Genomic DNA, 15,207 nt, shown 5'->3' on the forward strand with positions numbered 1-15,207 from the left:
CCGGCCCGGTCGAATCGTGGCTTCAGCAACGAAATCTTTCCTGTCAATGAACTCATCCGCAAGTATTTCAACTTGATGACTTGTCATGTGCGATGGAAATACTGTACTGTACAGTGTACCGTTACCGTGCCACTTATTGCCAGTGAGCGTTCAGTACGAGTAGAGTAGTACTTACTTACCAGACCGATCAAGCACGTGATGTTTTCCCAACTTGACCACAACCAACAATGTCAACGATGTAAATCTCTCACGTCGAGGCAGCTTTACCGCTCGTCTTGGCCCTCAAGCTCCACTTGGACCCCACGTCTATTTACGTTGCGTAAAGTAGCGCGGCGCTGGGAACGGTCGCATTCCACGTTACATGGGGCGGAGCATAGCCGGGGGCGCCGGATGGAGAGGTCGCGCGCAGATTGAAGTGAAGCTGTACGACAGTGTGCCAGCATGGACAAAAAAACCTGGTCACCTGGCCGCCAAACCCCACAACGCCGCTCGACAGCTTGCATTTTGAGCGCTGAAATGAACGGCATGAACTCAAGAGAATCACTACCGCCATGCAAAACATATAACAGCAAGTTCCGAAAGGCTGACTTGAACTACTCTAATGCCTCCTTCGCGACTTCCGATTGAGCTCTGGGAGCGCGTGATGGACGACCTCTCTGCCCAAGGCGACTCGAAGGCTCTTGGAGTGTGCAGTTTGGTCTGCATGAGGTGGTCACGAAGGAGCGAATTTTTGCTCTATTCGGACGTGCGGATCTCGGACTCCAATTGGCAACGATTCCTCGAGTTGTTTGCGTCGACTTCATCCGCTGGTATTCTGTTTTGCACAAAACGGCTCACTCTCGACATTACATCAACTCGCCAGCTTCACACACTCGTCACGACCATCGCGTCCAAGTTTCCAGTTAAACCGTTCTCATTCGTCGAGCATGTGTCGTTGCGCAATCTGGATCTCACCGAACTGCCGCTAGAAGAACAAAGACAAGTCCAAGGCGCATTGGCGCAAACGATGAAAAACATCTCCGCCCTGGAATTGAACAACGCGACCTTCCATGATATTCACCATTGTGTTCGCTTCACGAGCGTATTTCCACGACTCGCGTCCTTGGGGCTTGTGGACGTTCGTTTCCTCAAGTACTACTTCCACCACCACTTCTCGTCGATGGGGCGGCTCAAGTTTGTATTCTCCATGCCTGCATCATGGAAAGCGTTCAAGGTCGATGGTGGGGAGGCGGTCCCGATATTGCTATGTGCGCTGTTGGCAACAGACGTTGCAGACACGGGCTTGGAACTCGAACTGTTGAATATCGAGGATGGTCACCGTCTCTATGTGGAAGAATGTATCGCCATCCTTAAGTCTCGGGGTATTGGTGCGTATTGCGCTTTTCTAATAGATAAGGTGGAATCGACCAACACAATTCTCAGAAGTCTTGGTTTCAAAGGACTCGGGGGATTGAAAGTCTGTGGTGCTTTTTAGCCTACTAAAATCCTGCCTGCAACGACTTTTATCATCTTCCTCGCAAAGCATGTGGTCAAACAGTACTCCAGTTGACCTCCGCCAATACCGTATGATACGAAAGAAGTAGTGGACGATAGCAAGTAGTAAATAATAGCTGTTTTTAAAGGGGGCCGCCCGCGAACTGTTCGCATCATACTGGTAGTTTTACTCATCACTGTGACACCTAACTCTCTTTCTCCCAGCTCTGTTGCAATTGCTTTCACTCGGACCTTCCATGTTCTCCAGCCCACTCCACACGGAGTGCTTATAACTTGATTCTGTCATAACGAACTTCATGGCTCAAGCTTATCAGGTGCGCGCTTTTTTACTATGACACATTACACATGCTCACTCCGAGACAAGCAAATAGAGTTGCCTCTTTCGAATACGCCGGAACCCATGAATACTGCGGCGTATTAATATTTCACGGTCAAATCCATCCAGTAAGCTCTGACGTCTACAGGGCCTTGTGTCAGGAGCTGAAAACTCGTGGAATGCTTTAGTTGGACCCACATACGACTCATTCGGGTCAACAATGAGCAATGACAAAATAGGTCGTGACTCAAAAACGCAACTGGCCTCACCGTCACACTCACGAAAGTTTCCTCTGTGCCACCACATCCCAATATGCCCTCAACAGGCTCAGAGTGCGTCTAAATCGTTTTACTTTTGCTCTGTGCACTTTTTCTTATGAGCATTCTCGTCAGATATATCTATACTTTTGACAATTCAGATGACTCGGAGGAGGACGATGCACCTTCGAATAACACCCTCCTCAGTACGAACGCGACTGGAAGTGAATTTCCACCTCAAAAACTCGAACCCGATAGCCCAGCTCCCCCAAGTGTCGCACTGCGCGCCCTTCCTACTGAGCTACTTGCCATTATATTTGAGTTCGCCGTCCATGATAATCCGCCGTCGATCTATTTCACCAAAAACCACCCACTCTACAGCATCATCCGAGTGTGTCGTCGATGGCGCAATGTCGCAGTCGCAATCCCCAAATTGTGGAGAGAATTCGTCCCATACCTGTGCCACAACGATCGCACGGTGGCTCCTGTCTACACGGTCAGGAAACAGCTAGCTATACTCAAAGCGGGAGACATGCACGTGCGGATGGGCGTCTGGAAAGACCACGATGCAGTCTACTTTTTGCTGATTTCCTTGGAGCAAGCTCACCAATGGGCGTTCGCCCAACTTAGCCTGTCACATCTAGGGCTGGCTCTAATCCTGTCCCGCGGGCCCTTTCCCCGACTCCACAAACTTGAACTAAGTGTCTCTGAGTGGACCTACTTCATCCAAATTCCACCAGAAGACGAGCAACGACTGCAGGGTTATCTTGCAGACCCAGAATACACATCATTCCCTCAGCTTCGAGAGTTGACAGTGTATGATGACTCTACCATGCTATTCAAGCATCCCCTCTTCCATATGATTACATTCTCCCAGCTTCGAATCTGCCATCTTTGGGAGTGCGATGCGGACAACGCTCTCACAGTGCTCTCAGTACTGGGCCCTGGTTCGCAACTCTCCCTATTCAAATGCAGCGGTCTGGAGAGTGACGCGACACTGAGGCCCCCATTCGTCGTCTCCATATCGCAACTCGACTTTTACAACTGCTGCTTTGCTTTCTCCACTGCCGTCCTCCGCAAGATCGGCGCTGCACCACTGCTGACTTCCTTTTTGATTGACGCTTCGTGCGACACTCTCCGGGACCTAGAACTTTTGCCATTCTTCGAGCGCAGTGGGTGTGCACTTGAAACTCTCCAACTTTGCCCCGCTTCATACAAACTCGTCGATGTCATGCGGTTACTTCGTCTGCCCTCTGTCCGCACCATTTCCGTGCTAGTCTTGGCCGGTTTCTGCATTAGGAGCCATCTCGACAACGTGGCTTGCGAGTTTTCCCGGCGGACCAAGTCTCGAGCTAGCCAGTCTAATCAGGAGAAGACGGTGGTTGTGCCTAGTTTGCAAAGGTTGGAACTCTGGTACGCGCCCCACCTTATTTCACTCAACATGTTGGAAGCCCTCCATCGCTATCGGGGGTCCACTCTGGAGCAGGTCATTATGGCCAGCCCTCCCGTCGAGGGCCAGGACGGGAAGTCGGAAAAGCGGGTGAACCGTTTGATGGCGCGGGGTCTGCAAGTCACTTGGAATAGTGAGAGTGATTCGCTACTGGAAGCATCGTAGCTCGTAGTCACATATATCGGTACATAGACAGTTTGTGAATCAGATAAGGAATCTACCAATCTATGACTAAAATCACCACTCGTCATCGACTGCCGACCCTTGCCCGAACGATGATGCAAGACACGACACGCTGTCAGTTTCCGGCAACTGAATCTTGCCAACAACCGCCATGTCGTCTCTGTAAGAATGGGTCCAGACGCTCTCCATTGTTTGTCGCGCTAATAGTAACGTTCCAGTTTCGAGATGACCGTTCTATGTTCCGGCAAATCCTTCATTGCGGCTGTTTTCCGCCCCGTCCATGATCTCCATGCCGGCCTATCTCTCCCCAAACTCAAAGTTCCACACATCCTGGGACTGCCCGACGAGCTCCTCAGCGAGATATTCTCCCATCTCGTTGACCCGTGGTTCTCCACATTCAACCGCAGAAATCCGGTGTGGGCGTTGACGAAAGTGTGTGTTCGGTGGAGGGAAATAGCTGTCCATGACCCGCGTTTCTGGCGCGACATTAACTGCCGAGATTGGATAGCGGACGACATCGAAAAGACTTCGACGCATTCCAACTACTCGCGGGCAGTCAATCGCACAGAATTGCAGGTGTCGCGGTCTGCTCAAGCCCCGTTGACGCTGGAGCTCATACCCGGTCCGGCACCCACATTAACCTACGACATCTTTGCTCGCCTCCTGGCCTCCTCCGATCGGCTCGAATCTGCCATTCTCATACTCGACAACAACCTCATGCAGCGCTTCTTGGAGCACAAGGCTGGTTTTCCGGCGCTGAAACGACTACGGATCGCGTCGACAGATGAGCAAGATGAAGCTATACCCAAGTTACTTCAAGGACTTACCGCCTTGGAGGATTTGCGGTTCGTTGACCAACTTCGGCCACAGTGGCTGCCCTCTCTCGTTCCTGTTTGGAATCGTCTCAACAACTGCGAGCTCAAGCATTGCGTTGTAGATGATGTTCTACTCGTTATGCCGCATTTCCTTCCGGGCACCCGCCTTGCCATCGTTTCCGGACTATTTGCCCGTGATCTGGAGTCGCTTAAGCCCGTCGAAGAATGCCACATCTTTTCGCTGTCGTTCGACCAATGCAACGACATGTATATCACCGAAGTCCTCAATAACACAACCGCGCCATCTCTGAAACGACTAGCCATTTGGCAGTACCAGCGGGAGCCATTTGACACTCTTTCGGCGATGCTCACCCGCTCTTCTGCGGCACTGACCCACCTTGCGCTGGGTTTGCCCAGCATCTCCAACGTTCCCGACTTTGATGTCACCTCCACGATCTCGCTGCTCGCATTCCTCAACTCGTCACATGGCGAAAGCCTCGTCGATCTCGACCTCCAACTTTTTGACTCCTACCATTCTGCCAACAACCATCTCGTCAAGTCCCTCGCGCTCATTCCGAGCACGTGGCAGCTTGCGCCGCATCTCCCGCTCCCTTCGCTCCCCAACCTGCGGGCCCTTGCTTTAAGAGGTTACATGGATGACGGGTACGATGGGGAGCGTCGCCTGCTCATGTTTGCGGCCCACCATTACCCTGTTCTGCAGTCGCTGTGGATCGAGGGGGCGTTGCCTGTCTTCTCCAAGAAGTCTATAGAGGCATTGCACGACCATGGCGTCGAGTTCGTAAGGTCATACGACATGGGCTGGTGGTAGGCGTAGACCGCTGTTATTAAACTTTAATGTGCTGGAGCCTGTTGTACTTATACCCGGAACTCGATAGACTTCCTTTATCAGTCATCTTTACAAGTATGCTTTATTTGCATGTGTGGCCCTTGCGCTCATATTTGATGCATCGTACGGACGGTCCATTGGAGAGCGACCGAATAATTGATCTTGCCTAAGTGCTGGGCTTTGAAATCGCAAAACCTCCGTTCGTATCTGTTCGTATACCATGGAGTCGTGAAGAAGAATTTTCTTCCATGATCCTCCTAATTTCTAAACAGTCCAAGATTTGGTCGTCCTAGACTCCTAGGGGGCATATTTCTCATGTGGCCAAAAAGGGGCTAATTTTTCCAAATTTTTTTCTGCCGCCGGCGATCACTTTTCGATCGTATCATGACGTATGAAAACTTCTAGGTAGTCACAAGTAGCGACCTTTCCGCCAGCTCCACCAGGATAGAGAGCGGATTCCACTAGATTCCGCTCACAGGTCCTCATTGAGCTTCCTCCGCGTTTGTACTCGGGCAATAGCATATGACTTAGCCTGTTGACCTGCTGATACCGTGACTAGTTGATGTGACATTTGCCTGGATAGAATATATTACCCCCTCTTTTTCCCCAGGTTCGCCAAGCGAAGCGCCAGGTCCGTCATTTTCTGTTGCGTCGGCCGTCTTGATGCTTCTTCTCTGCTCACCACCATGGCTGACTTCCACCCTCCAGTCCGTCCATTTGCTGCGCGCGCTGGAACAAGCATCCGCTCCTTCAAGTTAGTCAACCGCGTTAGCACCTCCAGCCCACCCTCGATCGGGGGCAATTCGACACGCAGAAAAGCATTCGGCCTTCCCAGTCTGCTTGGACGGCGGAACCAGCAGCCAGACCCCGTGCTGGACGTTGCCATACTAAGCAAAAAACTGCTTTCTCGGTGAGTTGCAAATGCCTACCGCAACGGCATCATTGCCAACTTCATTCAGGACGTCTGAAGACCAAGATCCGGCTTACCGCCCACCGCCAGGGTTCGTTGCTCCGCACGCAGCCTTTTACCTTTAGCCTACTACCGTGCTAACCGCAATTTGGTTTAGGTCGACATCCAAGCGAAAAGATCCTCCTCCCCCTCGTGCCCGTCCTCTAATGGCCCCGCCGCCCCAACCTCAGCCCCGCACCACCCTATTGAGGAAACTCACGACCAAATTTACCCGTAGTCGGCCGCGTTCGACTTCACCGCCGCCAGCAAGGAAGCGCTCTTTTGCTGTCGACACTGCAGCACGCAATGCGGCTTTACGCGAGCGAGGGCTGCTACCTGCCCTGCCTCTCAGTGTCCAGGAAGCCCAACAGGACAAACAGATTGCCGTAGTCGCTTCACCGGAGCCTGAACCACGATCAACGCTGGCTCGACAGCCAACAGAGGCAGCACGCATTAAAGATCAATGGGAGGCCAAGAACCGGACCTCGAAAGACGACCGGGAGGCAGATGTCAAAGCGCGCTTGACGGAGTTCCGATTTGGGGGGAATTCGCCCGCTGCCTCACCGTTGAAGGAGTCTTTTCCCATGAGCCTGGAAGCGGTTGTCGAGGTCGAAACTCCGCAACCGTCCCCCGACGAGAAATCTATCGACGAGGCGAGTATGACGCCGACAAAAGTCCCAAGGGCACCCCCTCCAACACTGAATCTTTCCCGTGGCCGCAATCTGTCTCCACCGCTGCTCCAAGCATGGTCAGACTTTCCACCTGACCCGACTCAGCTCCCCCTTCCACCGTCGCCTTCCCCTGTCGTCGAATCCCCCTTTTCATCCCTCATATCTGCATTTGCGCCAACCCCACTTGTGGATGCGGGGTTTACCCCTGTGTCTCCGGAGTTCCTGCCTCTACCGCCATCACCACTACTTCGTGATGTCCCAACACGAGAAACAAGTCTGCCTCGTATGGACGGCGGATATGCTTCAGAGAGCGGCGAGTCAAGTCTGGGTGTTCCCTCCCTTATGCCAGACACTGCTTCAGAGTCGGCAAGCAGCAACGCGGACAATGGTGCTTTTGGTCGGATGCGCAGCGTTAACGTCCGCAATAGCACGATCGAAATCGAGCCTGAGCATCGCGCCTTCCAGGTTATCGTCGAAACACCTGCTGAAGAGCACGAAGACCCGTTTTCCGTCATCCGGACGGAGAGTCCCGAGCCTGATGCGCAAATTGTGGCACTCAGCACAGCCACGCCAACGCTGGCACTCGTGCCTCCACCCAAACGACGCGGGACAGCGCCTGACGAGGTTGCTGGTGGAGAGCGGAGGAAAAGTCTGTTGCTCAGTTTCCGGCGCTCGGTCGGCCTTGGGCGGGCCAACTCTACCGCCACCAGACGCAAGTCCGCGGCTGGTGCCCCCAGTTCTTTCGATCCTTCCCTCCTCCCGCCATCGCCCACACTTCCCGTCGAGTTTGCGCAACAGCAGTCGCGGCGGTCAAGCATCAATCCCACAATACACAACGGGGCTAGCATCGTGTTCCAAACGAGCAAAATCGAGGACGACGAGACGCGGCGGATGACGGAGGTGGCGTTTATGTGAAGCCTTTCTTTCTTTCTTTACTTTCGCGGTTCTGGTTTCGCATCATGATGATGATCACTGATTCTGTAACAACTCTCATTTTAGCTGTATCTCTAGTTTAACCCACTCAACTAACTCTCCTTCCTTTTGCTTTCTCCATCGATACCAGCGCAAAATATACTCATGTCTTCGATGTAGATAAATAATGTACACTCTCTGGAACCACTTGTGTGTAAGATTTGTTCTTGTGTGGATATAGAATAGGGTTTACCCATATCATATAAAGGTCCAAATATAATGATACTAGGTACTATATATAGGGAGAATATAAAAACTTCCTTCCCATTCCAATATGGATTGAACACATTTTGACACATGTTTCCATAGACAGAACATATAACATGTTTTTCTTAATAGTGTAAAACAAGAATATATTTTAGAAAGAATTGAAAGGGTATTTAAAGTTGACCTTTCTATGTGGTTTTCACTGCACTTCTCTTTGTGATATAAATTCACAAAGAACCTTTTTCTGTTTTGTAATATGGAAGAGGAAAGAAAAAATGATCTCTAAAAAGCCGAATAATCATTATATAAAATGGGTGACTTGGAAATTTAATGGATTTTGCATGAATAAACCCCTTTGCCAAGATGCCGGCGGTTCCATCAGGACCCCATCGGACTGAAATCCCCATTTGGGTCTCCAATAAACCTCAAAAGTCTTTAGATTTATTCAGAGGGTCAGGACCCCTGAATAAACTATTTTCTTGCCTCTATCATGGAAATTTGAGACCGACTCTGATCCTGTGCACGTACCCATGGGCATTGTAACCTGCAGGTTTCTGTAACCCTGCAGGTTTCTGTAACCCTGCAGGTTTCTGTAACCTGTAGGTTCCTGTAACCTGTAGGTTCCTGTAACCTGTAGGTTCCCATAACCTGTAGGAGACAGGAACCTGTAGGATACAAGAAACATGAACCTGTAGGTAAGATCATGCAGGCCATCACGGTGGCAATCAATGTGACAACACCCCACCACTTCTCTTTCTGCAACCCCCACCATCTCCCTCTGGTCGTTTTCCCTGACACACAACCAGACATCTCCTTCCGACACTGAGCTTACCAGCCCAATGGACTGCGCTGAATGATGGCGAGAATAGCGAGGGGGCGGGGGTGGCCGGTGAGTTGTGTCCGCCCACATCCACATCAGCTGAAGCCGAGCGCAATAGGCCAGCATGCTTGCACGGACGTCCGGGCGCGCTGTCGATGGGGACGAACGGCTGGCCTTGGGCCGGAAGTGGGGTAGACTCGGCCTGGTGCCCAGGTCGAGCGTCGTGCTCCTTAAGGCCGGTGAATGGCCGTGGGTAGACTTGGTCTGGTGGGACACGCGCTGCAAGATGGTTGTAGTCGGCGGAGGACGGGCTGACACCGAACGCGTTCAGCTGGCTGTAACCCACCTTGGGAAACAGGATTTGATACTCGGATACTCCTGGCTCAAGAAACACAACCCCGAGATCAACTGGGAAACGAAAGAGGTGAAAATGAGTCGCTGCCCCCGAAGCTGCTCCACTTGCCATGACGAGGAACGGACCGAGCGAGCGCTGAGGTTCGGCGCCTCCGACTCCTCAAATCGTGTTTGCTCTCGGGCGCCTTCCCCACTGTTTGCACTATCAATATTGCCAGTCCAGACGATGCTGACGACGAACTCGGAGCTACTTTGGACCCTCCGAGTCCCTCACTAGATCTCGACGACGATGAGCATCTTGAAGACGGTGACCGCATCTTCTACACCTCCTTTCGCCCAATCAAGGAGATTCGCGCTGGGAGCACCGTGTCCCAACGCCTTGCAGAGGCCTTCGCCCGTAACTTCGGCCCCCCCGCCTTTGGAAATTCCGGACTGGGCCAAGGAGTTCCAAGACGTCTTTGACAAGGAGTCCTTCAACACGTTACCAGAGCGGAGGGCTTAGGACCACGCTATCGAACTCGTTCCCGACGCGAAGCCCGCTGATTGCAAGGTGTATCCGATCTCCCCCCTCGAACAGCGCGAACTTGACAAGTTCATCAAGGAGGGACTTGCCACCGGCCATATCCGCCCTTCGAAATCTCTGATGGCTTCCCCCATCTTCTTCGTTAAGAAAAAGGACGGAGGACTTCGGTTTGTCCAGGACTACCGTGCCCTCAACGCAATGATGATTAAGAACCGGTACCCCCTCCTGTTGATTAATGACCTTATCAACAGGCTCAAGGGTGCCCGTTATTTCACTAAACTCGATGTTCGTTGGGGCTTCAATAACGTCCGGATTAAAGAAGGAGACGAGTGGAAGGCGGCATTTCGGACTAACCGAGGGTTGTTCGAACCTTTGGTGATGTATTTTGGCCTGACAAACTCCCCCGCGACTTTCCAAATGATGATGAATGACATTTTCCATGATCTCATTCTTTCAGGAGACGTTATGATCTACCTTGACGATATCCTTATTGCACATTCGGACCTCCGTAAGCACCGCGAGATCGTCCGCGAAGTCCTTCGGAGACTCCAAATGCACAAGCTGTACCTTTGCAAGGAGAAGTGCGACTTCGAGAAATCGTCGATCGAGTACCTGGGGGTTATCATCTCTCACAACCACGTCGAAATGGATCCCGTTAAGGTCGCTGGAGTCTCTGCATGGCCTCCGCCCGAAAACAAGAAGGACGTCCAGCAGTTTCTGGGGTTTGCTAATTTCGACTGCAGGTTCATTCGGGATTTCTCGGCCCTTGCGCAGCCTCTCTTTGCGCTCACCAAGAAAGACCAGAAATGGGCCTGGGGAGACGCCGAAGCCGCCGCCTTTCAAGCTATCAAAGACGCGGTCGTCTTAGCGATCTCGGATGACTCTCGGCCTTTCCGACTTGAAGCAGACAGCTCAGATTATGCGACGGGGGCGGTTCTTTCACAACAATCTGCCCCGGACAGGAAGTGGCACCCTGTAGCGTTCTATTCCAAAAGCTTAAATGATGTCCAGCACAACTACGAGATTCACGACAAGGAGATGCTCGCGATCATCCGCGCACTTGAGGAGTATCGGCATTTCCTCGAGGGCGCCGCGCATCCGGTCAAGATCTGGACTAACCATAAGAATTTGGAGTATTTCCGAAAGGCACAGCACCTTGACCGTCGGCAAGCCCGATGGTCGTTGTACCTTTCTAGGTTTGACTTCACGCTGCACCACGTCCTAGGTCGCCAGATGGGCCGCCCCGATGCTCTCTCCCGCCGGCCTGACCACGGCATCTCCGAAAACAACTCGGACGTCACCCTCTTGCGCCCTGAGCTTTTCCACGTTCGCGCGCTTGAGGCCGTCACTGTCTCTGGGCCTAGGTCCGAACTTGTCCGCGACATTAAGGAAGCGCTATCCGGTGAGCCTGACCTAGAGGAGCCCATCGCGCTTGCGGCCCGGCAACTCTTAAAGGTCCGAGGTCAAGTTCGGGGCCCCCGCTCATCACGTTCGGACGAGTGGGCCGTCTCGGGCAATCTCTTGTACTTCTGCGGCAAGGTCGTAGTCCCCAAAGACAAGGACCTAAGGAGGCGCATCATCGAGCTCTGCCACGATATGTGAGTCGCCTGTGACGGTTCGGGTCGCGCCGTCGGGCCCTATACGGCCCGACGGGCCCTCACCACCCTTAGAGCCCTAGGGCTTGACAAGCCCTCATATATTCACAAGCTCAAAGCACTGAGCAACAACACTAATATCCCAGAGAAGGGACATAATCACGGATCACGCTTTAGTCAGCCATCAAGCCATCATGACCCGCCATCAGGGATCATGATGCGCCGCCGGACGCCCTTGACAGCGGGCCCAATCGGCCCCAGACAACCACAGGGATCAGGAGGGAGCTCCTTACTGTTGCATTGCCAAACACTCCTTAGTGTCGACTTTGGCATGGCTCCTTTCCAGAGGAATGGTCCCTGGGCTCCTAGCGGAGCGACCAGGGACGACCAGAGACATCCCCTGCTCCCTTCTGATCGACCCTCAGCGGGCCCGATCGGCCCCTAGCGCCCACAGTATATAAAGACTACAGTATTACTCCTGTACCTTAGGTTTAGCATTGAAGTCTCTTCCTTTGAACCCTACTCTGGCCTGGTCCCCTAGAGCGGGGTTGCTGCGACCATACCCCAGGAAAGGGGCGTCTAGACGACTTCCAACACTCCGGGCTAGCTTGCCTCATTGACCTGAGCCCTTGGTTGGGCTGGACAGCTCAGGCTCTTGTCTCTTATGTTCACCCTTGTCCTAGCCACTTCTTCTTGCTCTCTGGCCTCAAGCTCTGGGTTCCCCTGGTACGGGGCGATGGGAGGGTGCGGGCCTGATCGGGCCCGCATGTCACGCGTCACACCGCGCCGTCACGCGGTGTCTAGGAGCCACAGCGACTCGTTTCTCCAGGAAAGGAGATATGTCGCCCCTTGGACTGGCAACCCTTCTCAAGCGCTCTAGGGGTCTCGGGCCCGCAGCCCCTGCTGCGGGGCGACTCCCCTCGAACCCCCGAACCGTCGGGCGTGACCGCGTTACGTCACGCCCCGCCCGAACGGCTTGTTCAACTGGCCCGGCCTATGCCTTGGGCACCAACTCTACTAGGCAGCACTCTTTGGCTATGGACTCGTTCCCTTCAGCAGGGGTAGGACACTCTAGACGACTACTCGTATCCTGTGACACCGCTGTCACACAACGTGACAGCGGGGCGTCTCGAGTCGCCCCGAGCTGTCCCTACCCTGCTCTCTATTGCAGCAGTGGCACCATCTACGCTGCCTGGTTGCCGACCACCCAGCTATGGGGGTTGAACCATCTTTCCCACACTTGTCAGACTGGCAGGAGACCGTCACGTGGGCCCGGGCCGGCTCTGTTCCTGACATCGCCGGACACGCCGGGCGGTTCAAAACCCTAGAGCTGGTTTCATGCAACTACTGGTGGCCACAGATGTCCTGCCATATCGGACGCTACATCGCGACCTGCGACTTGTGCTGCTGCATGAAGGCCCTCCGAAGGCTCCCGCATGGAGAGCTACACCCGACCGAAGTCCCCCCCGAACGCTGGCACACCGTCACAGTGGACTTCATCGTTCATGGGTACGACGCCGTCATGGTAGTCGTCGACGCTCTTGGCAAACGTGCTCACTTCACTGAGTGCCATACGACAATAGACGCGGTCGGAGCCGCCCGGTTGTACTATCGGAATGTCTGGAGGCACCATGGAACCCCCAAGAAGTACATTTTGGACCATGGTTCGCAGTTCATCGCTGACCTCACGCGCAAACTCTGGCGCTTAATTGGCGTCAAACCGGCTACCTCTACGGCTTACCACCCGCAAACCGACGGACAAACCGAACGCGTTAACCAAGAGCTCGAGCAGTACATCCGGATCTTCACCAACTACCAACAAGACGACTGGGACGAGCTTATCCCTGCCGCTGAGTTCGCCTATAACAACCACGTTCACTCCTCCACTCAACAGGTACCCTTTATGACGGACACTGGTCGGCTCCCCCGAATGGGTTTCGAGCCAGGCGCCCACTCAGAGTTGGAGTCGGTGAACGAGTTTTGCGATCGGATAGCTAACGGCGTCTCCGAGGCAAAGGCCGCGCTCGTTAAAGCCAAAGACAAGTATAAACAGTACTACGATCAGAAATGTTCGGACACTCCGAATATTCAAGTTGGTGATAAGGTTTTGCTGGACGCTTCTGACATCAGAACGACTCAGCCCTCCGAGAAGTTCTCCTACAAGCGCCTCGGACCGTTCAAGGTGCTCGCAGAGGTTAGCAAAGGTGCCTACAAGCTCGACCTCCCCCCGCGTTACTCCAAGCTCCACCCCATCTTCCCCGTTATTAAGCTCGAGCCCACTCAGGACGACCCTTTCAATGGACGACCCAGCTACGACGATTCACGAACCGCCCCCTGAGCTAGAGGACAGAGTCCCCGAATGGGAAGTCGAGGAAATCTTGGATGCCAGGATAAGGTATAAGCGTCTTAACTATTTCGTCAGGTGGAAAGGCTACGATGCTTCACACGACTCGTGGGTTCAGTTCAACCGTGTCTTTGCGCCAGACAAGATTGCGGACTTCTATCGGAGGTACCCGGGTAAACCACGGCACATTGCCTCAGCAACCTTCGACTCCTTGCCCTTTCGAACTATGCATCGGGACGCCGCATTCAAAGGGGGGGGTGATGTCAGGGGAACCCCTGCTTCGGCCTCCTTCGGACCCTCCGAACATATCCGAGGCGCATCCGACCGGCGCCCCCCTCGGATGCTCCGACCCACCCCGACCATTGTCCACAGCCTCCTTCGCCCGCACAATCACCGATCCGTCAAGACCCTCCCAATGATCACCTTGGGACAGAGCCTGCGTCGCCCGCTCAGGCCTTCTGCGCTCTACGTCGGCAGTTACGGACGACCAGTATATAGTTGGCACACTAGCAGGCGGACCCTTAGTGTCAGGGGAACCCCTGATGCCGTCACTTGATCCCATCAAGCGCCGCGTCTCCGCTCGTGTCTCCGCATCTCCGCACCCTAACACTCTCCCTCCCTCCACTGCCTGCACCACATCCCACATCCAGTGATCCCGAGTCTTCGACTTCCCTGGCCACTCCCCTCCGGAAGTCCATCCGGAATCACCATCATGGATCACTAACGCCATCGGAGACCTCTCCGGATGTGGATGCACCACTTCCCTCCGAGACCTTGAGCTTATGGCCTTCTAGCCTCTCTGGGCTGTTACTTATCAAGGTCTCCCTACCATCTCTATCCGCTGGACCTCTTGGGTGTCCCCAACCTATGTCAGCATTCGGGCTTACGTTCGGATGGCTGAGCTTTGCCATGGCTCCGCTCTCTACTCCGCCACCACGGCCCCCGTCATCGGGTCTTCCCCTGGGTGAGGCCTATTGCCGTTAAGGCTCGTGCCTACTGCAGCGCCCCAGGCTGCACGCCCTCACACCTCCACCTCTCTGGAGACGTCCGGGGACGTCTCCGAGTGACCCCTGTCGCTACCCTCCAGTGGTCATGGCTGGCCGCCATTCCCATTGGTCCTCTTCGACACTCCCCGGCCCTTGGGCTAGACCAGACTCCTTCCCTTTCCGCTCCACGCCTTCCCTCTCCGTTTCCGGCCGTCACGTCACGGTCACACACCCGGAGTCGATTCCGATTCCGATTCCGATTCCGATTCCGGTTGTCACGTCACGGTCACAAGCGGAGACGCCCAGAGGCAGCCTGGACCTCCCGAAGCCCTTCTTGGGCCTTCTAGGGATGCCTGGGCCCCTCCCTTGGCATCACAGTCCCAAACCTGCCTCTCTGGAGCTTCGAGGGCTACTCGACACTCAC

General features: G+C 54.0%; 4 protein-coding genes across 4 annotated transcripts; all 4 read left to right on the top strand.

Annotated features, from left to right (window-relative positions):
* Positions 1–601: 601 nt before the first annotated feature.
* Positions 602–1,454, top strand: MIND_00281000 (Cytoplasmic protein; the record flags this gene model as incomplete). The annotated part of the gene is made up of 2 exons (XM_037359680.1): positions 602–1,367; positions 1,423–1,454. 2 exons carry the CDS (start codon positions 602–604, stop codon positions 1,452–1,454), a joined length of 798 nt encoding a protein of 265 aa, XP_037224775.1.
* Positions 1,455–2,122: 668 nt separating this feature from the next.
* Positions 2,123–3,682, top strand: MIND_00281100 (F-box domain-containing protein; the record flags this gene model as incomplete). Its single annotated transcript, XM_037359681.1, has 2 exons — positions 2,123–2,142; positions 2,203–3,682. The coding sequence occupies 2 exons, from the start codon at positions 2,123–2,125 to the stop codon at positions 3,680–3,682; spliced, it is 1,500 nt and encodes a 499-aa protein (XP_037224776.1).
* A 157-nt stretch (positions 3,683–3,839) lies between these two features.
* On the top strand, positions 3,840–5,344 carry MIND_00281200 (F-box domain-containing protein; the record flags this gene model as incomplete). Its single annotated transcript, XM_037359682.1, has 2 exons — positions 3,840–3,862; positions 3,919–5,344. The coding sequence occupies exons 1-2, from the start codon at positions 3,852–3,854 to the stop codon at positions 5,342–5,344; spliced, it is 1,437 nt and encodes a 478-aa protein (XP_037224777.1). The 5' UTR covers positions 3,840–3,851.
* Positions 5,345–6,048: 704 nt separating this feature from the next.
* On the top strand, positions 6,049–7,897 carry MIND_00281300 (uncharacterized protein; the record flags this gene model as incomplete). Its single annotated transcript, XM_037359683.1, has 3 exons — positions 6,049–6,272; positions 6,322–6,363; positions 6,430–7,897. 3 exons carry the CDS (start codon positions 6,049–6,051, stop codon positions 7,895–7,897), a joined length of 1,734 nt encoding a protein of 577 aa, XP_037224778.1.
* Between the last annotated feature and the right edge of the window lie 7,310 nt (positions 7,898–15,207).

Source organism: Mycena indigotica (assembly GCF_014461135.1).
Source record: "Mycena indigotica strain 171206Taipei chromosome Unknown Mind.scaff0002, whole genome shotgun sequence".
Classification (NCBI taxonomy): domain Eukaryota; kingdom Fungi; phylum Basidiomycota; class Agaricomycetes; order Agaricales; family Mycenaceae; genus Mycena; species Mycena indigotica.